Source organism: Aulonocara stuartgranti (assembly GCF_965226115.1).
Source record: "Aulonocara stuartgranti genome assembly, chromosome: 10".
NCBI lineage: Eukaryota > Metazoa > Chordata > Actinopteri > Cichliformes > Cichlidae > Aulonocara > Aulonocara stuartgranti.
Genome location: NC_138946.1, coordinates 20,062,924 through 20,087,588, shown reverse-complemented (window position 1 = coordinate 20,087,588; position 24,665 = coordinate 20,062,924). Strand labels below are relative to the sequence as shown.

Sequence of the window (24,665 nt, the reverse complement as noted above, 5' to 3'; positions counted from 1 at the left end):
TGCTTTTTTTTTTTTAACCCTGTCTTCCCTTCTCTTCCTCCATTACTGCTGTTTTTTTCCCATGCTTTCTATTTATTCTAGCTCTTTTTTACTTCTGCTTCTCGTAGAAGGTTTGGTCCTCTTTCTTCTCCCCCTTGCCTTTGCCTCACCTCTGTCAATCAAAAATATAGATGTTTGTTAAAAGCAGGCACTTTACCTTGTTTTAAGTCCTGAGTATACACTTTGCTGGAAAAAAATAGCTGACAGATGTAAACAGTAAAACCTAATGGCTGTTTAAAGCCATTATGTCTAAAGAGATAAACTCTTGTGCTTATGAAAGGGCTTTTTTAAGGAGTATCAGAATGATGATGTGCAGGTATGTTGCTGTTAGGAGGCTGGAGCTCAGCTCCATCATGCAGGGAAGCTATCTTCCCTTTTCTGGGAGAAGCAATGAAGGGGTTAGGAGACAACCAGAGATGGGATCTATGAAGCATTTATGGGTAGGGCATATATCTATGGAGGATCTATGTATGAAGTTACAGAGGTTGGCTCCTTTTTTCTTTGATTTCTTAAAGTTTTGCCACTCCCACACTGGTCTATTGTGTCTCTCCACCTACAGACCCTAATCCAAGGACAGCCCACGGCTGCTGAAAAACAGCAGATGCTTTAGAGTAGTGTAGAAAAAAAGAAAAGAAAAAAGAAGAGATCTACATGTTCATGATCTACATGTTCATGACCATATTTGAGTTTGGGTGTGTAAAATGTGAGTTTATTTCAGACTTCCATTGTACACCACAAGGTCATATACAAAACGCTAGACCTTGTTCAGAGCTTAGGTTCTTAAAAACCTAATTTCCTCACAGTGTGTTGTCTACTACAAGTCCGCCTCCCCTCACTTTCATGTGCATGCTCATGCAGTTCTTGCATATTTTATGTAACCGTCCCAATGGGAGACACTTGTGGCAAGCAGGCGATTGTAAAGCTCATTCGTTTGCATCCACACTCTACGCTGCAGATTTTAGCACGCGTTAAAAGAAATGTTTACAGAACCTAAAGGTACATGTTGCTGTTCAAGATCAACATCACACAAATGCCCCTATAGCTAAATACAGTACACCCTCATAGGTGATGTCATCCTGTGTCATTTACATCTCGTGGCTCCGTTTGAATAGATTTTGAGATCTTAGAAGAGCATGATGAGCGATGCCCTGAGAGACTAATCTTCTCCCAAATCTGCATGAAGTCATCCTAAAAGGCACGCTTTTCTTTTTTTTTGTTCCGACGTCACAAATCCTCGCGTACATGACAGATGCATGAATCGCAATCCCATCCCACCTACACTCAAGCAGTACTTTGAGCAAGTCTCATCTTGTAGGATAGAGGCGGAGGAAGTGCGTTTTGAGACTGCGGGGCAGCGGGGGGGATAAAGGTGGTAAAGGGGCAGTTTTCTGTGATACTGCATCCCCTTAACAGTACACAGCTTCAACTGCTGATTTGTTATGTCACTGAGAACAAGAGAGGGAAAGCAGAAAGAGCCAGTTGTTTTTGAACTAGAAAAATCTCCACCTTGAACCTTACTGGCATGTCAAACACTGGCCTTGAATCGACCCCTCCAGGTTCCTTGCCCACAGCTTATGCCACTGAGTGAGCTGACCTGTTAAGACATGACCCTTCGGCTGCCCCTTTCAATCCCTGCTGCTGCCGCCTACTCCCAAGCGGCGTCAGGAATCCTCTGAGGGCTTGACTGAGATGGTCTCACATGTGACTCATCTACAGATTTCTTTTTTAAAACATGAGTTTCATTGAGTCATTGTGCTCTTGTTTCGAAGGCACATTTTTCTTTTTTTTTTCTTTTTTTTACATAGTCACATCTTGAGCTATGTCAACTAAAGATAACAGATTAACTGATGTTGTAGTTATGTTCGCTTTAAATGCTGTTTCACACAAATATAAAGAGAAAAAATATCCTTTTTATATTAGAGTCAGGCAGGACGGTGATTGCCTATTTAATATTTAAGTTTCTGCCACTTTTGGAGCCACACATGTACCTCTACTGACTTTCAACTTTCTCCATTTTCCTAAATTCCTCTAAATTATGAATCCCTAAATTCTTTGAATACACAGAATGCAACAGAGGCATGAAAAACTGAAATGCACATTCAACTTTCAGAGATAAGGAAATATCAGACATTTTATTTTGACGTTCTAGCATTTTTGTGGTGACACTTTGTGATATTTATCTTGAAAGGCGCTGTGCGAATAAAATTTTACTTTTACTGTAAAAGCTGGCATTCTAATACTTATTGCTGTGTGGACATTGATGACACCGGGCTAACAGCAGCAGTGAAAGGCAGAAAGACACCCGGAGACAAGCTCAAACTTGCCTGTAATACTTAGAGGTGCTAACAGACAGAGAGAGGAGAGGAAGGGGAGCAGACCGGCAGAGCCGATTTCTGTGTAGTTCTGCAAGAAGCAGTCTGTCGCCGATTGGGATCTGACATTTTGGCACCTCGCGCACACACCGCTCTCTTACACGCATCCACTGAATCTGTTTTCAACAAATGTTTAACAGATGTGAAGTGTTTTGGGACCCCAAACATCAACCTGGTAAGGGGCAAGTCTCCGCCTGAATTATGTGGCTGAGGTCAGCAGTGCAAAGTGGACAGCTTAACTTGTCTCACTTCACTTTCTGCACGCTTCATTACAAATGAGAGGATGCTGCTGGGACAGGAGAAACAGAGCCATGGAACTTGAATGGGCTGACTTCAGATTTTCACGTGTACTCACTCGATTTCTCACTTTGTCCTCAGCTTTGGCTTCTGGGCCTGGAAGACGCTGTACTTATCTGATAGATCCAGTAAGACAACAGTTGATTGCCTTAAAGCAATGGGAAATGCTTTCTTTGCCTCCCCCACCTTTTTTCTTCCCTCCTCCTTCTACAGTATTGCCCCTTCCTGCTCCTCTCTCTCCCTCCTCTCTCCTCTTATTGGAGCCAGTTTATATAGGAGGAGAAACGCTCTAACAGGCTCAGAGTCTGGTGGTGCCCACTTACCACACGTTCCCATAAAGGACTACCTGGTTTTTTTCCTAAGGATTTACTAACATCTGACAGCATGACAGAGAACGGAAAGAGGAAAGATAAAAAAGGGAGAAAGAGGGTGGGTAAGAAAGGACAAAAGGAGACAGAAGGTGATCCCACTAAAGGTAAAATTAAATGGCAGATGATTTCTGTGTAACGTGTGTTCCGCTTTGTGTGTGTGTGTCAGACAGAGAGAGAGAGTGACAAAGAGAAAGATTTGGAGAACGGGAACAAGTGAGATTAAGTTTGTGTTCTGCAGCTTTATTACAAAAGTGTGGGAAAGTAAGTATTCCCTCGGCTTGTCAAAGCTTGCTGCTAGGTTGTCACATGGAAAAGACTTCTCAGGTGGTCAGCTTGAAAGAGAAACATCTGGTTTTGGCAGCACTTCGGGATTGCATGGAAGTCAAATGAAAGGACTTGTGTACAGAATAAGCTTTTAATTAATCCCTGCACCTCACACGACCAAAGTGTCGTTTTATTAAAAGGTCTCTGAAAACTGGTGACTGGCTACAACACGCTTGTGTTAGGTCACAGTTCTGTTGCTGTATCACAGTGCTTTATACTTTTAAAAGCAGTGCGTGTAGCTGTAAATCATGTTTCATTACACAGTCTTTAACGGGGTTAATAATTTAAGGGTTTAGCCGTGTTTTCAGTGCTCATCAGAATTTTAGTCCGTGGTGAGTCATTCAGTGTGAAAGTGTCTCCGTATTTTTGCTCGAAGCCACTTATGAAATTTGAATAAAATGGAAGCTGTTTGTCTTTCAGAGTCACTAAGGTGGCGACGTGCTTGCTCAGTAGAGGATCCTACAAGCTGCAGCATGTCACTGTAGGTTGACCTCAGGTCATGGGGAAGCACAATCCCTATTTTAGTGGCATCCAAAAACAAAACTTTGTTTTTTACTATAGCCACAATGTGTCGTCTTCCGTTTGATCAGATACTCTATTTTAGGCTCAGTCTCTTCATCTTTATAGTCATTTTGATGCCACTGATCTCAGTTCTGTCAGCTTCCAACAGATAACCATCAAGACTAGTCATATGATTTCCAAAAAAACCCCAACAACCCCAAAACAGTGTGTTTACACCACTTAATTCTTTAAATTGCACTCCTTTCATCCTAAATATGCTATCGTAGCTATTTTTTGTCCTATTTACTTTATATAATCGTTCTATTACACATGCAGATCTGATCATATAAATAATTCCCAGTCGTCATTCCAAGTGTGATTATGATCTATAAACATGTCAGGTAAACAGCTCCCCAAACGAAAGGGGACTTGGAATACTTGCAGATTATCTGTGTGTGTGTGTGTGTGTGTGTGAGAGAGAATTTGCCGCACAGCTGCTGTGCACACAGAAAACAGCTGCATGTAATGTGTATCTTCTAGTTTATTTTTTCTGCTTGTCACAAAATGAATGGAAACAAACTGTGTTTGCCTGTTGTGGTATTTTGCACAAAGCATTTAATGTTACTGTAAATGTCTTTTTGTAGCTGTCACGTGTTGATACATGTCTTATGTCCGTTTTGTATGAGTCCCCCAGAGCACAATCATTTGATCTTTGAATCATCATTTTCTTGGTAAAAACTTGATTCATCTGTGTGAGGTGACGCGTTCACCTGTTTTAAAACTGAGCTTTCAAAGTAGGTCAAATGAATACATTCACGTGGGTGACGATTACTGTATACATACTAAAGGTACTAGCACAACATCAGACGTGTTTTATGAGCCTTGGCTCCAAAATGAAAAACACACTCCTTTCTGTTGTACTTGGAGAGAATCAGCTTCTATAAATTTCCTCAGTCTGATCTGATTCCTTATGAAATTTTGCCAGCATTTAATAACCATTTTATTATCAGACCTGTATGTTGTCATCTATTCTACTTTATTTGTCTTTGTTTTGTTCAAAACAGAGTACAGTATACAGATATTCCAGCTTGCTAACTTACAGCGCACTTGCAGCATACTTGTAATGTAACGCTAAGACTGCCTTGTAGATTACCTATCTGCTGCCTATACACTCACTGGAATATGGTCACGTATTGCTGGATAACGGCTGGTCTTGGTGTGACTGTCCTCAATCAATCACAGACATTACAGGGTTAAAAAATAAGACAGAATTCTCCCGGGTTCCTCAGCTTCCCTTAAAATAAAATTTTACATTTTATTTTAAGCATATCATCTCACAGTAGGTACTTGTCAGCTATAATTACTTTTTTCAGCAATTGGACTAGAAAATATTTCAGTGTTGATTTTAGGGAATACTCCTGCTACAGTGTTACATGATGACTTCCTTTCACATCTCTGCCTTTGAGGGCTACGTTTATTGTGTCTGTAAGTTGACACTCTTTGGAGAAAATTGCACAAGTTTTCTAATGAGGCAGGTCTAGGGTGGGAAAGGCAGAACTTCTACAGGTCCCGACAAAGACATTTCTGCTAAAGCGTTGGTCCTCGCTGGCAAGTAAGACACCAGAGCAAGGGGAAAACTGGAAAAGTATTTTATTTTTCACAGACTTCCTCCTACTTCTAATACCAAGACAGAACAAGGCATGCTCTTTTTTTTCTTTTTCTTTTTTTTGGCTTGCGTGCCTAGTGAGCGTGGTAATAATTAGTTATGGAAGTGAAGAGCTTATTCCTTCCTTTTGTGCAAAGTGTTTTTTGCCATGTGCTAACACCCACCACACCTTTAAATTGAAGAATTCCAGAGTTTACATCAAGTAATCTAATTTATGGCAACCAATAGTCAGAGGAGTTAATGGTGAAAGATCAGACAGCCTCAACTTCTGATTCAGGTGTGATCTTGCTTCTTACAGCTCTTACTCAATATATTTATTTTAATGTGCTATTACAAGCTCCTGCTGGAAACAGGAAAAGGATTGAGAAAATAAGTAAGATGACATTGATTCTAGATGATAGAATACAATAAATCCTCAATAACTGTGCCTGTGTTTATGTTAGGTTCGCTGCCATTCTGCAAACGTCTTATGGAAAAGTTGTCTGAAAGAAAATACCTTAAAAATAACTTATGATAAAGTTTAAGTTTGTGGGATATCAGAACTGTCTTCCCATAAAAGTAGACCTCTGCATCCCATCTTTCTGTCCCTCTCTGTCTTTACAATGTTTGTTCACCAATCTCAGTGGCTGGGGTTAGGAGACCAGCAGCTGTAGTAATGGCTGTAGTCAAATCCCTACAGCCATTTGAAAGTGTATTACACATCTAGCAGAAACAGAGTATCATGGGCATCCTGCTGGAATCTCTTTCCAGCTGCTGCCCTTGTTTGATCTACCAACACACGAGAAGCTTTTCTTTCTTCTGTCTTGCTTTCATTTTATTGCTGTTTGGGTTTCGTCAGTTACCCCCCAGACCGTTTTTCCCCCTTTTTAAAAAAAACAAAACAAAACAAAATTCCTCACCCTTTCAGGTAACGCTATAGATAGAGACTCAAGAACCAAAAATACCCAGCTTGGTTTAAACCGTCGAATGGAGGGCCGGAAGTAGTCGAAAGCTTCGTGGAGCCATGTAGGGAGGTGTTGATGCGAGCATCCCTTTCGCATTCATTCCCATATCGATGTAAAAATACTTCTTGGTAGAATAAACAAATGTCTTATTTAAATTTGTTATGCCATGTCATATTTAAATTACACAGAAGGCGGCAGCTTCTGGGAATCAAATACCAAGGAATTCTGATTTGTGTAAAGCATTTGCATGGCGCTTATCGTGGCACAGTTGGGGCATTGAACATAACAGTAACGACTATGGTTATATTAATGGAAACTTCCTGAACATAAATGTCACTTACAGCTAAATAAGCACAGGGTAAGGCCCTAACATGGAATTATAATTTTGTTTATTTATTTTTTTCAAATTTATATGCTAATAGTGTAGTGGTTTACACATGACAAGCGGAAGATTCCCAGGATCCCAGGAGGAAACGCTATTGCCTTTGGGACTCTGTCAGGAAGGGCACCTGGGGTAAAACCTTTGCCAAGTCACACTTGCGTCACTACCCACTGTAGCTTTTGTGATGTTAGCTTACAAAAGAATGATAAATAAACTACTTTACTACTCTTTAATTAGCGGTAACTGAAATGTATAAAACCTCAGCAGTACAAAACAACTAAACAACAATTAATGCAATAATCAATAAAACATTAATGCAAAATGTCCCAGTGGCAGGTGGGTCACACATTGGCTTTAACATTTTGCGCATGACTAGGTAGCATTAGCAATTTCTGGCTGACAGCCTCTGTGGTTTGTTTTTTGAATAAATTTTAACAACATACATCAGTTTTTTCTTATTAGATTAGGGATGCCCAATGGGATATCCTGGTTTTTAAGGTGGGCTGTGACACTCTTAACCATTCAAGACCTGAACCATAATGAAGCGATGATCCTGGACCGTGCTATAGACATGATAGAAGAAATTTTAGTTTTTTTATATACACATATATTTTAATGTTGCAAACAAAATTCTATAGTACTTGGACTCTGAAACAAACATGGTTTTGCAAGCACTGCACTGGCAAGCATGGAGGAAACATTGTGAAACATGGACTGGTAAAAGTTTACCTTTTGTGTGTTCAACAAACTGTAAATAGAAGCCAGTTCTGCTGCTTGTAAGCAAATCTAAATGGAAGAACCTCTTTTGGTCCCAAGTGAACCAGTGCGATAATCCAAAATACAGATGGGGTGAGATAAGACCTTTTGAATTCACAATTGCATCTTCAATGTTTAGTCTATTTTTGTGCCCTGCTTTGGAGTCTTGATGACTACTGACTGACTACTATATTTAACTCAAGTGTCAGCATTGAATTCATAGGAAAATTACTAAAAAGGAGAAGTGATTAAACCCAGGATTCATTTACTCAAAAGAGTTTTGAATTGCAGTCATTATCACTTCTGTCAAACGTTCATCATTCAGAACAGTAGTCACAATTAAAATCTGACATGCAGTGTTGGTAAGAGAGAGGTCACATATAAACAATGTCCCAGATAATTATTTGGTGAAAGTGCACTAGATGTGCTGGGAGGCTGTTGAAATGATCTCTTTGAACAGATGTTGAGTTACAGTGACTAGTGTGAGGTGCTTGAAGACCATTCCCACATGCAAAACCCATTTCTCTGGCTGTCTCACCATGTAATTTGTCTTTTGACAACGTGCAGTGAAGTGACATAACACCAGAGTAATCAGGGATACTTTGTCTAGAAAGGAAAACACAAAGGCATGCCTCAGATTCCTTGTCTAAGCTCCTGGAAGTAAAACAGAATCGTTCACTCAATAAGAGCACTGTATTGTTAATTCATCAAGTAACTTTGTTTCTGAACAACTCTCTGGGCTGAGGTTTCCAACTGTTACCCAAGACATGAGCCGTTGACACACCGGATAGGCTTCTATTCTCAAATTGGGTTTTTATAGTCCATATCTGCAGCTGCCCCTGTGCTTCAAATTGAGAAAATCAGGCTGTTGTTGAGGCGAGGGTTTATCATTACTCCCTGAAACTTTTTCCACTGCTGTAATGGAAAATGAGACAACTGCTTGTCCCCAAGAAATTATTTTATTTTCAAGGATAACGAGTCTTTATTATCCTGTTGGAAAACATTAATTGCACTTGGTAAAATGAACATGCTCTCTAAAAAAAATGTATGTTGGGCTTTACTTTGTTGCACAGCCTGCACAATAATGTCCATTAAACTGTTGATTGAATAGTGCTTTTTTTCCATGTGTCGTTCCAGAACTGAGCTACTACATCACAAAGTACATGGATTTTAAATCCTTCTTTGTGCTAATGTATACATGGTTTAAAGTTACCATTAAATGTATATCAAAGATTCCTTGCGTCTTCATTAGCACGGTATACTGGAGTACTCCCTCTCACACATCTGGCTTATTGTTTGATGAAAAGTGCAGCTCTGTTTTCCTGGAAGTTTTCCAGTCAAGGACGAAACTTGTTTAATTTGCTTGGCAAGGACAGGCCTGTGTCCAGACAAAGCACTAAACATTCTATACGTTTCAGCCTCATTCCCGCTCCGCGCTATGACTGACAAGGCTGTCCCCAGGCAATGTGCTGGGTCTGGCAGAGTTGAGTGTGTAGGGAAATCATGCACAGTATTTTCATTTATGTAGAATTGGGACCCATGTAAATTCTGTAAGCTTTGTATGTCACTAAATAGAAAAGTAGAGAATAATATCCTAATTAAATTGAAATAAAAGTCCTTGAGAGTGTCTGAGTAAGCTGCTTATTAAACATGACACATGTGTACTCTATTTTACTGTATTCAACAATGCAGTTACAGCACAGCTGATTCATTTTTGGTAATTTTCCATTAGCTCTGCAATGTGAAGAGTACCAGGAGCCTACATTGTGAAGTCTTATCTCCATTGAGTTTCCAGTCCTGTGTAATATATTAGATTTAATAAATAAATGCTTAATGAAGTACATCTGGAGCATCAGGAGTCTTGCACTCACTATATGGTCTTGCTGCAGGCTGTCGATAAACCAGCCCCACTAGCAGAGTTGATTTTGAATGGTAATATACAATATGTGAAGCCTATATAACGTTATGACTCTCTGCAAAGCCACATTTATGTCTTACTGCATAAATAAGGTTTTATTGTCCCAAACCACTGTCGCGCCAAGTGCTTCCTCAAAGGGGATCTTTGGGTTTTCTCTATAATACCGTAAGGTCTTTACTTTACAGTGTTAAGTGCCCTGAGATGACTGTGGTTGTGAGATGGAGTTATGTGAATATAACTGTACTGAACTGGATGAAATTGAACTGAACTGAACCGAATGTGTCAAGCAGTTGCAGCGCACAAATCCATATTGAGACCGTAAGCTCATTAAAGTTAGTACGTGCCACCTTACAGTGGCACATCTGCGACTCTCCACTGTGTAGGAGTCTTTTCCAGCAGGATGTTGTTCACAGATAAAAGTTCCTTGTTTTTCTCCAGTAATTTTAGTATCAAATGCCAGCTATTGAACTAAAAATACCAGCTTTTCCATTGATCTCTGTTGGTTGGGATCTATTTTAAATCTGACATTTTTCTCTCTTTGATCCCTGAAAAAAGCAGTGTGTGCAACACAAGCACAATTTTCTAATTATAGTATTCACTATTGTAGAGTAATCGTGGTTTTTACATTCTTTTATGTTTAAAACTGGTTTCTGAGGCCTAACTCGAGCTATCTAACAATAACCTTCAGCAATTAAGATTACTTCACTAAATATCAGAAATGTTTTTGGCAAAACGTGAGTAACAACGGTTACTCAAAAAAGTAATTTATTATACACTGCTTGTTACTTTTCTCAAACGCAGTTAAATTCAGTAAGTTAATTACTCACCAATTACTCAGTAATTTGTCAAACTACTTATTAGATTACTTTCACATTACTCTGTTAAATGAGTTGAAAAGCATAGTCTCATAATGACCAGGTAACTTATAAACCTGAGGATATAGTCCCACAGACCAACACACATCTCTATACTAATGAGGACCAACACAGGATCTTTCATTTTAGCATTTATATATGAACATGAAGTAAAGATATAGCTAGCCAAAAGAGACCTTAATGCGGTTGCCACAGTGACTCTACTGTAGGAACATTTACAGGTAGAAATGGAGGCTACAATGCTCAAAATATGAGCAACAAGTTCAGGGTCTGGCTGCTGGGCTGGAGTCGGCATACACTCTTTGCTAGCTTTGCATTAGCATGCTATCTGTGCAGATGCTTGCAAGTTGTGTTATGTAAGTATAATGCAGCTATTTCTGTCCTGGGGGCGGTTTTCAGTATTTCAGCATTCTTGTCCTTTCGTGCAAAAAAAATAAAAAAATGTCCGTATCTTTACTCCTTAAAAGTTGTACACCTCCTGCAGGCAAACTGAATTTAGCTGATTGTATCAGGAGTGCAGGGGAAGAAAAAGGGACGTTTGTATTTGTTGTTGTTGTTGTTGTTGGGGTTTTTTAACTGCCAGGTGAACAGATAACTGAAAAACCTTTTGAAGTGCAAGTATAATAATTAATTATAAAGTAATAACTGTATAATAATTATTATTGTAAGTAATAATTATGTAATAATATAAATAGTGTAATTATAAATAATAATTATAATGCGTTAGTGTTCTTAGCAAAATTCTATTTACAAGAATGAATGATTTGTCTACATCATACTTTTGCTTCAGCTGAGGAATCATTTCATGTCCGTTACTGAGAGATCCATGACTGGGACCATGAGCACTGACCTCCGGCTCCTGTCAGGAGAATTAGCGCCAAGTGGCCCGGGAGATCGAGCACAGGTCTGTGTCAGGATGTAGAGTGGAGGACACACTGTCAGTTGTAGGACACACTGACAAGCTTGGCTGCAACAGAGTTCCTAAATGTCACATCTGCTTGGCTTACATGGCACCGGAAAGTGCTTGCATTTCTGTTCCTGTGAATAATAGAGTATATTGAGGTAGGATCAGTAATAAGCAACAGTGACCTCTGCAGAACTGACAAGGAACAATACCTTCAAAAGTAGCGCACAAACCTGTGGTTATTGTTTAATAACGGTATACGTTTGGAATGCCACATTTTAAAATGTGAAAATGCTGTTATGTAGATATAATCAATCTACAGATATACCTGTAGCTGCATCAAAACCCACCACTGTCACCCGCTGCCCACTTAAACACACACAGAACATAAAAACTGCAGCATCATTAGAGTTTTTCTCTCTGTGCAGACATGTCGCTTAACCAGGTCAGTGAAGTGGGACAGTCTCTTTAAAAAAAAGAGGACAACAAGGGATAATTTCGGTACACTGCTATTTCAGTGTTTAATTGAAGTCATTACCTGTGTGTACTTCATTTTGCTTGTCATGCTTTGTCTTCATTCAGCTGTCATCCTTTGATGCACCACAAATAGCTGCAATTTGTGGGACCACTCAACTCAGCAAATGCATGAAATTTTAAATGTTACACATGGAGCAGGAAATTGTGTGTGTGTGTGTGTGTGTGTGTGCGTGCGTGTGCGCATTAGGGTTTGGAGGGGGCTCTCGGCCAGCCCTGGCTGACCCTTGTTCACCTCTTTCCTCTTGCTCCGCCCTGGATGAGTTTTCTCCTAAACATGTGTGCAGCTGTCAGCTGGCAAGTGTTTGTGTGAATGAGTGAGTGTGTCTGTGTTGTCTGTTTTGTGTGTGCTTTGGATGCAGATCATTTTCATATTTCAATTAAAATCTTTTCCTCTTCTGGGGACTAAAGAAAGGGGAAAGAAAAGTTGCAAGAATTTACAGAGTATACTGCCGAGGCACTGATCATTGATATGAGCATACAGAGAAAGAAATGAACACACAAGAAATTCACTCAAAGTTTAACATTTCTGGGCAAAACAAGGGTTTTGTGCTCTTGCAAAGCACAATACTGTAACAAACAGAAGAGCTATAATTAAATCCCTTTTTTTGTTTTTGTTGTTCCCATCATCACAACAGACTAGTTGTTATGCAGTCATAATGTTATTGGCTTTTCTTGCGTACAGATTGGCTTTAAAGTTTGCGGTTACAGATTTTCTAGATCAGCCAATGGATGTTTGCTAAATATTGCTTCAGGTGTTTTTATAAAAGCGATGCCAGATTGAAAATCAGCCTGTTTATTAGTCTGAGGTAAAGCTGATCATGTCTCTGGTGACAACATCTGGAGGTTACATGAGAGAGCTGTTGGCTCAGTCCGTAGAGACAATCACCGCCTCTGTTGCAGTCTCTTTGTCTCCTCCTAAAACACACAATTACACACAAACCAAACCATAATCAAGTCCATGTCTATATATTATCACTGACTTGTTGTTTTTTGTTTTTTTTTGTCTTTCTCTATTTTTAGCTGCGGCTCCAAAGTTAAAACCGATGAAAAATCCAATGATAGTGGACGAGGGAAGCAAGCTCACAGTTAGGTGCGAGGCCACAGGAAACCCTGCCCCTACCTACAGATGGTTCAAAGATGGCAACGAGCTGAAGAAAAGCAAAAAAGTCAAAATAAGGAGCGGCAAGTGAGTACAAATCAAAAACCGAGTACTGTAAACCCAACATAGGCGGTACGGTAAAAGGTTCTCCGTGGGTGACGTTACTGTCAGCAGGCAGGGCTGATGCAGTTTTCCTCCTCTTTTCTAGTATTTGGGATTATAAAGGATAATTCCTTCATTGAAGTGTACTGTAATGACTCAGTTAGCGTTTGATCCCTCCTTTTATTTAACTTTCTCATTCAAATAAAAAGTTGCATTTCAAAGCAATAGATCATATATCTAAGCACTCAATGTGGCAGACGTGCAAGTTAGCACTAGTCAAGTTGGTTTGGAGGAGTGCTACCGGGGGCTAATGTTTTATGTAAAGCTGAAACATACAGGGTGATGTCGCTGACTTATTCTCAGCTAAACCAGCTAAACCTGATAAAACTGAGGGTGAGCTACGTCTGCAGTAGCTGTTTTCTGTTTCGTCCCTCTTCAAAGAATATATTATTATTATTAGCAATACAAGAGTATGATATAGTGCCCCTCATATATATATCTTTTTTGAAAACCCTACAAATTATAATTTTCTTTGTTTCTGGTTTTCTTTTGCACGCTGTGTAGCCACAGTTTTGTTACTGCCAGCCTTTAGACTATTTTTGGAGATCACACATAAATTAGCTTTTGAACAGATCAAAGGTGTGGAACACTCAGAGTTAAAACTAGCTCTGGGGTTCAGGTCGCCCTGTGGAAAGCTTTACAAATGCCTCTTTCATAACAGCAGTGTGGGGGGTGGGGGAGGATGCTTTATTACCTTGTTGTAAATTAACATCAAAAATACCTGATGGTCTGGGGTTCTTTTGTAATTATGTTTTCTTTTTAATTGATTTAAAACATCATTAGAAAATAAGAAATACCCAAGGAAAGAAAGGAAATATGACAGTTTTCTGTGTCCTTGTCCAGCAATTACTCACCGTGGCTACTGTTGAGCAAAGGTTAAAACTTAAGGAGGCCACGATATAACAATATCGACGTGAAACAAAGCTACAAAACAACACAGCAGCTAGTTCTAACATATTGTTCCACGGTTTCTTATTAAAAACAGTCATCCCACTCTCCAGAGCAAGTAATCATGAATCCTTATTACAGAAGAGCTGGTGCCATGCCCTGTCATGCACCGGCACCCCTCCCTCAGTATTTCCACTTGTTGCCTTCACTTGCTATTTCCTCCCTGCCCTGATTCCCCTGACTCAGCTATGTGAGTGTTGTCACCCACAGGAAAAACTCCAGAGTCCAGATCAGCAGAGCAAAACTGGAGGATTCTGGGAATTACACATGTGTGGTGGAGAACCTGCTGGGAAAGGACAACTCCACTGGCACTGTTAACGTCCAAAGCAGTGAGTACTGACTCCTAAGCAACAGGCAAAGCGGCACAGATGTACTGGCATTGTTGTTGTTGTTATAACTGTTCTCCTGCCAATTGAGAGATCCAAAGGAGCCATTACAAACAGGCATGCAAGAAGAGTAACACGCATGAAGAACAACTGTCCACACATGTGGTTTTGGCCTATTAATCAGTGGAAACAGAATTGCACTTTGGGGTGAATGGAATTTAAATGCAATGTATGGTGTGTTATTTCCTTTCATTCACCATTCTTCGCTTGCAATGCAAAACCCCACAAAACTGTTCTGCACAGTGTCTTTGACCGTCACCGACACGCAGCAAAAGCAGCAGACTACAGATTTAGATCTGAAACATAGCTTGACAGAATATGAGAGTTGTAAAAAGTATCTTCAGTGTGTGTGATAGAATCTAACAGGCTTGTTTAGTAGTGGTAGTGGTGTGTGTGCATTGCAGATTTTTGCAAAGTATTGTATCAGATGAAAGAGTTTTGATAACAGCTGCTTCCATTCAGTGGGTTAGTGAGCTTATGTTTGTTCCTCACAGTATGGGTAGCGAATTTTTAGCTGCTGTGGAGAGCTTGTTTTTTGAGTAGATGAATCGAATACATTTATATATCAAAATATAAGAAAGAAAGAAAGAAAGAAAGAAAGAAAGAAAGAAAGAAAGAAAGAAAGAGAGTTTTAAAGACCTTATGTTGCTCTGCATCCTTTCAAGAAAGGACTTGATGTTATCTGGTGCTGGACTGTCAGAGATCTATATGGTTGTCTGGCATGCAAGAGTCAGAAACTGTTGGATGTGCTTGAGGAAATCCAACTTCCTCCACTGAGATCACCCGGCTTTTCTGTTTGTAGACCACTGAGTAATGGCGCAAGACTTTGATACTGTGCAGGCATGAGCATGCGACGTGAATGAAGTCAGCGCAGATAGTGATTGTTTAATCAAACCTCTCGTGCGTGACGGCATATTTTTATTCACGCTATTCCGAGTGAGAGATTTCCTAGTTTACAACATCCACATATTCACTATTTTTGAAGAATGAGTGACTTAAAAAGTAAGGTTCCTCGTGCCACACCAGTGGAGATGTTCTTGTTATTGCTGACCTTCCAACTAGGTGATTTCTGTACTCATCCCACGCTGATGGAGGTGTAAATGGTGGGGAAAAGGAGGGGGATTGGAGTTTATCCATCACACCCTGTCCTTGGGCGCACTCAGGGCACAATAATCACCTCCACCTTCTTGTTTTGCATTTGTCAAGGCCACCTTTTAGAGCTATTGTTTACAGTTAACAGACTTAAGCTGAGCTTCATTATTAGAGCCTTTTCAGATAAAGAAAGGATCCATTGTGTTTGGAAACACGGAGATTCTCAGGGGTTTCAGCATGCAAGTTTGATTTCCAGCAAACAATTGCGCCGAAAAGAAGTCCTCCGTATTGTGTTTAAATGGGGCTTAATATTGTATCTTTAATATTGCATATAAAAGGCTTCATTTGAGATTCACAGACAGATTGTGTGACTCTCACTATATTGCTTGTCATGAGATTTGGCTCTTCTCCAGTGCAGTGATATATTCCTTTGCACTTATGTGCATTTAATATTTAAAGGGTCAGTGATGCAATACATACTGCGCTAACATTTATGAAAAATTAATTCGATAAACAGTAGTCAGTTTAATGGCAAGTAAATAAGAAAGGTCAGATCGTGCTTGAGACCCTAGGAACCCCTGGTGGTAGCACCTGTTTGATCGAGCTTGCGAACATGTGACTGGCGGCACATGAAACTGTATATGATGACCTTAGCAGACGAAAAGAGCTGGTAATGCAGCAATATCAAAGGTAATATGATATCACAAAGCAATGAACATGTGGGCTGAGATGTACAGTAGCCACAATGGATAAAACATGACCGAACACCCGACAGTTCCAACTTAAAGCTAAGCACGATAGTATCTGCATGTGTCAAAGCTGAGGTTAAAGCATACTTCTTCATTGAATCTCAAGTCATCCTTTTCACAGTTTTGTCGCTCTTTTGTCTTTGTGTAAAAGCATCTTTGTGTTCTCTTTGTGTTGTTATCTGTCGACACTTTGTCATTTCCTTAAATCACTCCTGGATATTCCAACAATGGCATCACTGTATGTCCTTTCATGTGCCACGATCACTAGATGTCTGTCTCTGTGTGCTTTGTTTTTGTGTGTGATTGGGAGTGTGTGTTTGTGTGAATGTGTTTGTTCATGGTTCAATAAAAAAAAAAAAGTCCCATTGTGTTACAACAGCACGTCTCGTTCTGTCATGCTTCGGGGGAGAAGGCAAGACAGGGCGAATCAGGGGTGATATGTCCATAGGCAGTGGGAGTGCTTAACTGAAAATACATATGGTATTAAAAGGAATTTGAAGCAAGCAGGGCATGTTGCTTTGATTAACATGCTGGTCTTGTGAAAGGCTGATATTAGCAGATGCAGATAAAAAAAAATGATGCATTGCATGTTGCAGGGAGTCTCTGTGAAATGTATTTCCCTCCTCCCCAAAAAATGTACTGTGTGATTTTGATTGAGATGCAGAGAACATGCAATCTGTTTAGACCGAGAGCTGTTTTCATTGTGAGGTCATAAGAGAAATGGCCATTGTGTTAAAGGGCTGCAGTGGAGTATGCTCGCCTGCTGCAGTATGTTGCAGAAGCAGCATGTAGCCGCAGTATTATCTGTGTATGTGTGCCTTCCAGGGAGGGAGAGCGAGGGGAGGGGGTGCAGATGTAGATGGACAGAGTGAGCTAAAGAAGAAGATAGCGTGGATAAAGGAAGGAGGGCGGGTTGTGGGGAGGGGGAGCAAAATGAGGGAATGCATGACAGAAAGCAGACAAAGACATTAGGGTAGAGGGCAAGAGGGAGATACAGCCAGTGGAAAAGAGAGGCAGACAGTGAGGGAGAGAAAAGTATGAAGAGGAAGACATGAGTCCGCTCTGTTGCAGAGGAGGGTTTCACACCCATTTTAGAATGCAGTTACTGCTCTCCAGCTTTTGTCCTGAGCACCTCCGTACTGTACCTGACATCTAGATTCAGGGTGTCTTTCCTCCTTGCCTGTGGTGTGTCTCTAACAGTATCTGGCATGCAAACAAGCCAACACTTCTTGAACTTATTAAGGAGAAGACAGAAAGTGAAATCCGTAGAGCATAGATAATAAAGTCAAATAGCAGCTCAGCACGAGAGCGTCATTCGAGCGCTCGCACTTGGATACAGTGTGCGCCGGGCTTTGCCTGCCTGCTTGTCTGTTCTGGTGAACAGACACTTCGGGAAACCAGCACTCAGCTCCACCACATGGTGAACACAGGCCACCACAACCCATCTTTATCTCAGCGGCTCACAGTAACTCCCGCACCTTATTCTTTGCCAGTTGTGTGTTATACATTAATATGTTTTAAAGTAAATGAAAGGACCTTTTCAAACGTTTTCAAAAAGCTTTTGTGGATCACCACAAAGGTTTTAATCGGAAGACGCTACGGTACCACACTTAACAAAACATTTTTTTCAACCCGTCTTTATTGGTACAGTGTTTGACTTGATATGCAAAGTAGCAGGTACAGAAGGAGTGCCAGGATATGACGCATTCCCCTGAGGTGTCGCCAAAGTTAAAAGCTATTGTTCTGTTCAGTTCAAATTATTCTTAGGAGAACCGCTTCCACTTGCCATAGAAGGAAAAAGCAGTCTGTATATATTCCCATATTACACAGAACAGCTGGTCATGACTCATCACAAACCATATCAATATAAGACAAATATAAGACCTGTGTAATCTCGAGTCGAGATGTGGACCATGGCGTAGAAACTGCTGTGAGCAGAACCTTCCCTCAAACTGAACCCCTTTATGCATTTGGAGGCATGCAGCACATTGTGGCTTCACGCCAGCCTTGCAGTTTGCCAATAACATTGATTGATTGGACTTGTGTGGGGATTTTAGTCATGTCTTTTTGTTAGGGCAGCAGAAGAGAAACACACACCGATTAAGTGCCAGTTACTGTACAGTTATTCAGCACAGATGGTCGGAGGTTCTGCTGAGTTGAGTGTTTAAGTTGCTCGTTATCAATGTCTTAAGTCCCATTTAATACTTTCTCCTTCTCTTTGGCTCCGTTTTAGCTTCCTGGGAATTTTGAAACATTAGTTTAATCTGCGGACCAGTTTTTGCATACTTTTGTGAGGCCACATGTTTTATTATTTGTGTTTGCGCCAACTTTGGCTTTCTGACAAAATGCACAACAGTGTGCAGCATATGAGCAACTGTGCACTTCCTGGTGCTTTGGAATATCATGTATCCTTTAAACAGTCTCGGTGACAATTGCTGTCTTTTTGAGCATGATGCTTTCCGCCTTATGCCCAACCCCCAGTGCCAGGGACCATTTGTTGTCCATGTGGTCTGACCTCTACCCTGTAATCAGTTTGGCATGGTGAAACCTGCTGGCATACTGCCGAACAGTGTTGTATATCATCCGCTGTTTTCCATAGGGCCAGCATGAAGGAGCAACACTAGTCAAAGTTTGCTCAGCTCCACGTGGCTTCAGATTAAGGCGTCCCATTATCCTACAGGCTGCTGTGTTGTGATAAGCGCTTGTGAGACAGCCATTTGTGTCTGCAGGCTGCAGGTCACATCCTTGGGGGGTGCTGTGCGCAGCTCCGCTGAGAGAGTGTGTGAGCGTCCAGGAATGTGTTGATGGAAATCACAGCTGAACGTACGATTCCTCCAACCTCAACAGTCCTGCTGAGGCCCACCAGCAACAATTTTGCGCACGCACGCACACACGCATGCACGCACGCATGCACAATGCCCCTCAGCCCCTACCCCTTCCTCAACCCCACACACATATAAATGTGCGTAAATGTTTTGCGTGTTTTCGCTTCTCATTTTGAAATCAAATACTTGCATTCCTGCTGTCAAAAAGAGGGGAAAAAAGCTGTTGGCAATCTCAAATACTCTTAATAACTTAAACAATTGAGCAAGCAAACGAGAACTAAGCTTAAGCTTGATTTACAATTTGTTGCATTGTTAAAGGCTCAAGAACTCGAGCAATTACACCCCAGTCATCCTGCATCTGACCTCAAGTCAGTACAGAAGGCTACATTTACTCCGTCACATTTGCTGTTGCACATAATTCACCTGCAGAAAATATGCTAATATATAAATTATAGATTTGTTGTGATTATATGAAAAAGCTCCTGATTGGTTGTTATTTGAACTTAGCTAAAACGGACAACAAGACCAAATATGGAAAATAAACCGATAGCCCTTATTCACATTCAGTGTTAAAGCTTGGTGATGATACAAAACATTGATCAAAGTCTATCAAAGAGAAAGGTTTACGATGCGTTTAGAAAGCCATTCCTTGGAACCGAAGGCCAAAATTTTCCCGAGTTGTAAAACAACTTTATAAGTTACAGAAGACATGATTAACACAAAGCAATAAACACGAAACCGAGAAAAAAAAGCTTTTTCTGTTTTCTTCCAGTAAGTTAATATGTTCTACGTAAGTGAATCATTACAGTAAGTACCTCTTTGCACTGGATAAACAACAACTTCCTTCACTCCTTCCATGTCTTTCGATGGTCAACTGAGTAAAAGCAAAACTTACTCAATCCTACTACGCAAGCGAAAAGATAAACTCATCTCTAGTGACGCTAAAGGATGTTAGTTGTGGCCTCGGATGAATGTGGAGTATCTGTAAGTCGGTCAATTGTATTGATTGCTGCGGGTAAAGCTACAACCATGTCTGCAGGAAACGGGCCTTCACATCTGCCAAGCTCTCTGTATTTACAGGCCACTGGAGAACAGCTTGTCAGGTTCTGTGGATCAAGCTGCTCGGCTATTAGTCATACCCACTTTTTTAAAACTATCCAGGAGTCCGGGGGTCTGGACAGGCGTGTCTCTGAGGTGGCCATCTGATTGTGCCAGAATCTCCACAATATCAAGATCAGGTCCAGGGCTCTGTACAGCAAAGAGCATGTTGTAATCTAACATATAGCGGCAAACACATTGCCTTATAGAAGACTGCTGTGGTTTTAAAACGCTGCTGAATGTTTGATTTCTTCGATGAACACAAACGGAAGGAAACGATCCTGATCTTGACCATTTGGAAGTAAAACGACAAACTTTCTGAAGTCGTGCTTGCCATTGTCTACAGTTTTGCGTGCAGCAGCCTGCAGGCAAATTTACAAAAGCCGTTAATCCAGACATATAAAAAGAATCGGGATCTGCATTTCCTCTCTTTCACGTGTTAAGAAACCTGTTTTATCAAATGAAACCAGATTGTTTGTTTTGCTGTCTGACATTACGACTTGACTTATGACAGCTCGAGTGAGTCACTTGTTTTCTTATTGCACTCACAGAATCATCATTTCATCTACGCTGCGGTTTGTTTTTGTTTATTGTTAAAGACTTTTTGTATTAGTGGACAGCATCCGGTGTGGTGAGAAGTTCCAGACTAAGCGGAAGCGTTTACGTCGCGAGAGGATGAACACACTCTGCATCATCTAGTGATCAGAACACAGCTCGTGTTATGAATGGATGAGTGCATACGTACGGCAGTGGAGGACTCGAACGCTGCTTCCAGTAACATCCAAATGAAGCAGAAATCAAAGGGAAAGAATAATTTATCATGACTATCAAGAAAATTCTTGGAAACGATGCCATCATTCTTTTGCTGATCTCTTGGCACCTTCTGCACAACATGCATACCTGAGCCCAACCACAGCAACCACTGTGAGGCACATCTGTAAATACTGCCTCAGATCTTAGAGTATATCGATTTTAACCAATGTTTGGGGGCTTCTCCTGAAGTTAATCTGACAGAAGACAAGTTACGTTTCGCACCTAAAACATAAATCAGCTCCCTAATCTGTCAGTAATTCATTGCTTTTTGACAGGGACTGTGAGTTATTGGCTTTCATATGTACTACGTGCTAATGTCCTGGAGAAGAGGCAGCTGTTGGATCCTAACATCAGAATCTGTGAAAAATGAGTCAAATATGTTAAAGAAAACACTTTCTAAAAGTCCCTCGATGGATTATTATATTTTGCTTGATCTGTCACTTCACTTTAATCCCCTCCGATCCAGGACGATAAGTGGACGTCCTCACTCAGATCTTTGAAAAAACAACTAAGTTATAAAAAATCCAAACACATCAGACTTCTGAGAATGTCCGGTAATCTCACTGTGTTATGCGGGACAGTTAAGCCGTTAGTGTGAATGAGTGAGGATATTGCTATGTGTGAGGAAGGAAGCAGCTGTTACACTTGAAAAGCTGAGTGATGTGAGCAGGTGACACAAGGTTTTCGCTGTGTGCAGGGCTTTGTTAACTCTTCCAGTACCCTGGGACCAAACCTATCTGAGCCTTAATTTGATAGCATAATAAAAGAATCTCTTTCAGCCCTCCTCAGCTGTGCTGGTGGTCTTTTTTCCCCCTGATGGAGACCCCAACTGTGCAGGGTGACTGGGCGCCGTCTTCTTCTTTCTTGACAAATCACTAAGAAGCACCTCGGAGGAGAAGCGATTGTCTAAAAATGATGAATTTCATCATAAGGGCCTGGATGTGCCGACAGAGTAATGACATTAAGTTGCCTTAAGATGTGTTCATTCGCATTAAAACAAAGTCCCTGCTCCTACTCTTACCTGGCATGTTTCAGAATGGGGTCAGACTAATTCAGGGGTGTCTTCTGTTCTCTTTAAAATTCTCTTTGAGTACAAGAGGAACATATATTTACCATTCCGTTGCGTAAAGCTCAGAGTAACAGTACTATAGTTTAGTTGCCACAGCTGTCTTTAATCTTAAACCTCCCATTACTCCATCGTGCTGCTTCCTTTTGTTGGACACTCGGCAACTGTATTCATCGTGTGTGTGTCAGGGTGAGTAAGTTCTTTTACCGGGGACTCTGTATGAGTAGTGGGTACAGCAATAGTGTCATCAGCGTTGAAGCCATTTCCTCCTAAGTGTGTAGGTGTAAACAGAAAATGCCTCTCTTTAGTCAATGACACACTCACAGTGAACTCATCGTTAGTATACAGAGGGCAGCCTAAAACAAAACACACTTGCTGCGTTGCCTGTTTTCAGGACATACAGCAGGTGTGGGTGGTGTGTGTGCATGTGTGTTTATGACCGAAGGAGGGCTGCTGTGTGCTTTCAGGCTTTCGGGGAATAACCGAGGGAAAACCTTTAGTCCTAACAGCTGGCCACTACTGTAGCTGTGAGTACAAGACCCAAATATGGAGCTGTGGTATATGTCTTCTATATCTGGTACAAGGTCGCAAAGGCAGGCCTACCTTGGAAAAGAGGGCCAGCTGTTGAAGGTGAAGGCAAAGGTGCATATGGATATCTCACACTCTGTCCTTTTAAAGCTTTACCTAATGTATTTTTTATAGTTGACATCAGATTGATCATCTGAAATTGTGGCCACTTCCAGCATTTATGACTCATAATAAATATTAGATGGAATTTCTGTTTGTGGAACACGTTTAAGTATATCGATTTGATCGGTGATTATTTTTCATCGAGCGCCTTTCAATCCGCTACTTAAAACTTTATAAACACTTCACAGCAAAATCAGTCTCGCTTCATTACAAATAATTTCATTTGTTTTGTTCTAACATGTTAGCTTCGAGTTGTAAATCTGCTTTTTTCCCCCAACTTAGGTATCGGAGTCGCTGCCTGTCGGGTTTAAATAAAAGATGTCAGTGACTCTAAAGTGGAGATGCAGTGTGCCCTAAAGTCCTGTGGTGTTTTCTTGTTTGTTTGTTTGTTTGTTTTTTTGTTACCACAGGTTTTTTCCCCCCGATTTGAATCTTTGTCCACCGAGTCCTCGCTGCAGTAAATTCACAGTGACGCTGAAAGCTTTTTAAAGAGTTAGCCCGTTGCTCTTCCTCACCTTTTGATGCTCATTTGTGACCACTGTAGCCATGGCTACAGGCTGGAAAACTCAAGGATGTGGTAAACAACAGCTTCTCAGCCCAGAGTTGAAAAAGTGAAAGCCACTGGCATCCCCACACTTGGATTGTGAAAGTGTCTCGAACGCCACCCTGACTCTGATCTGAGCTGCCCATGAGAGAATACCTTTGTCCTTAACCGCGGCGCGGAAAACCCCTCGTGCTGCCCTGTTGCCAGCTGCACACACACTGGTGCCCGCCAGTGACCATAACAGCGCCCGTTTGTACACCATTCGCACACCATACCCTGTCTTTCCTAAGAGCTCTTCGCTCCCTCGCAGTGCGTGAGCAGCTGTTGTGCAATCACATACTATGTCGCGCTTTGATTTGACTTCAGCGCTGAGATGATTGAGGCAGGCAAGACCAGGCAAATCAGCTATGTGACTGAAAAATGGTAATAGGAGACAAGAATATAAAAGAAGACACACTGGTTGTGGCAGTGGCAGTCTTGCTGAGAGTGGGTGGTAGATTAATGTTCCTGGCAGGCTCCATTTTGTTCATTTCTAAACATTCCCGTTTCGTACTGAAGGAGTTTGAATTGTGGATAAATTTCCTTTGAAAAAAAGCTTTAAGTGCATCGCCATTCATAATGGGCTCTTTCTTGCGTCTTACCTACAGTAAATAGTAATTTAATTCCTCTTTGGACCTTTGACATGAAATCTCTTGCTTATTTTATACTTTGTGCAAAATGCTGGAAGGCACAGATGCTTGATATTGCCACTGACTGGGTGTGGCCATATTGTATGTGTGGAAGTAGCATGCTTGGTTTTTGTTGGTTTTGGCAAGCTGAAATATTTTCCACCTAATGATCCTGTCAACAAGCCCTCTTTTCTCGTTCTCTGCTCTCATCTTCCCTGCACTACTTCTGTATCCATCGCTCTTTGTCCTTCTCATGTGTCTCTTGTTTTCTTTCATTGCTCCTACATTTGTCTGGGCTTGAGCTCCTGTCAAAATATGTTGTGGCTCCAAAGCTGAGCGTGAAAACACGTATTGTATGCATTTTTTTATTTTATTTAAATAGACACTTTTTTTTTTTTTAATTGCTAACTTTTATAAATATTTGTTCAAGCAGCAGATCTTTATTGTAGCATTTGTGAGGTCCAGACATTTATCTTACTTTCTAGGCTCATTTGTCTCCGGTCGCACCTTCTTTAAAAGTGTAATGCTGCTATTCAGTACAGCCCACAATATAAATAGCTAAACTCTGCAAATATTTTTTCTTCTTCTCCTCATTCATTTTGTTAAACCTCACTGGACATTCTCTGTTGCCACATCAGA

The 24,665-nt window shown here is 40.9% G+C and overlaps 1 protein-coding gene across 7 annotated transcripts in view; it reads left to right on the top strand.

Annotated features, from left to right (window-relative positions):
• nrg2a (neuregulin 2a) overlaps nucleotides 1-24,665 on the top strand; it is a 79,501-nt gene that overhangs the window by 24,887 nt on the left and 29,949 nt on the right. For 4 of the 7 annotated variants that reach the window (XM_082548532.1, XM_082548531.1, XM_082548533.1 and 1 more), the window contains exons 2-3: nucleotides 12,907-13,072; nucleotides 14,306-14,424. In XM_082548532.1, the coding sequence (XP_082404658.1) occupies nucleotides 12,907-13,072; nucleotides 14,306-14,424 (285 nt within the window). Of the gene's footprint in view, nucleotides 1-2,970; nucleotides 3,184-10,721; nucleotides 10,802-12,906; nucleotides 13,073-14,305; nucleotides 14,425-24,665 lie in introns of those variants that run through there. The other 3 variants (XM_082548537.1, XM_082548536.1, XM_082548535.1) reach the window with 2 other exon arrangements.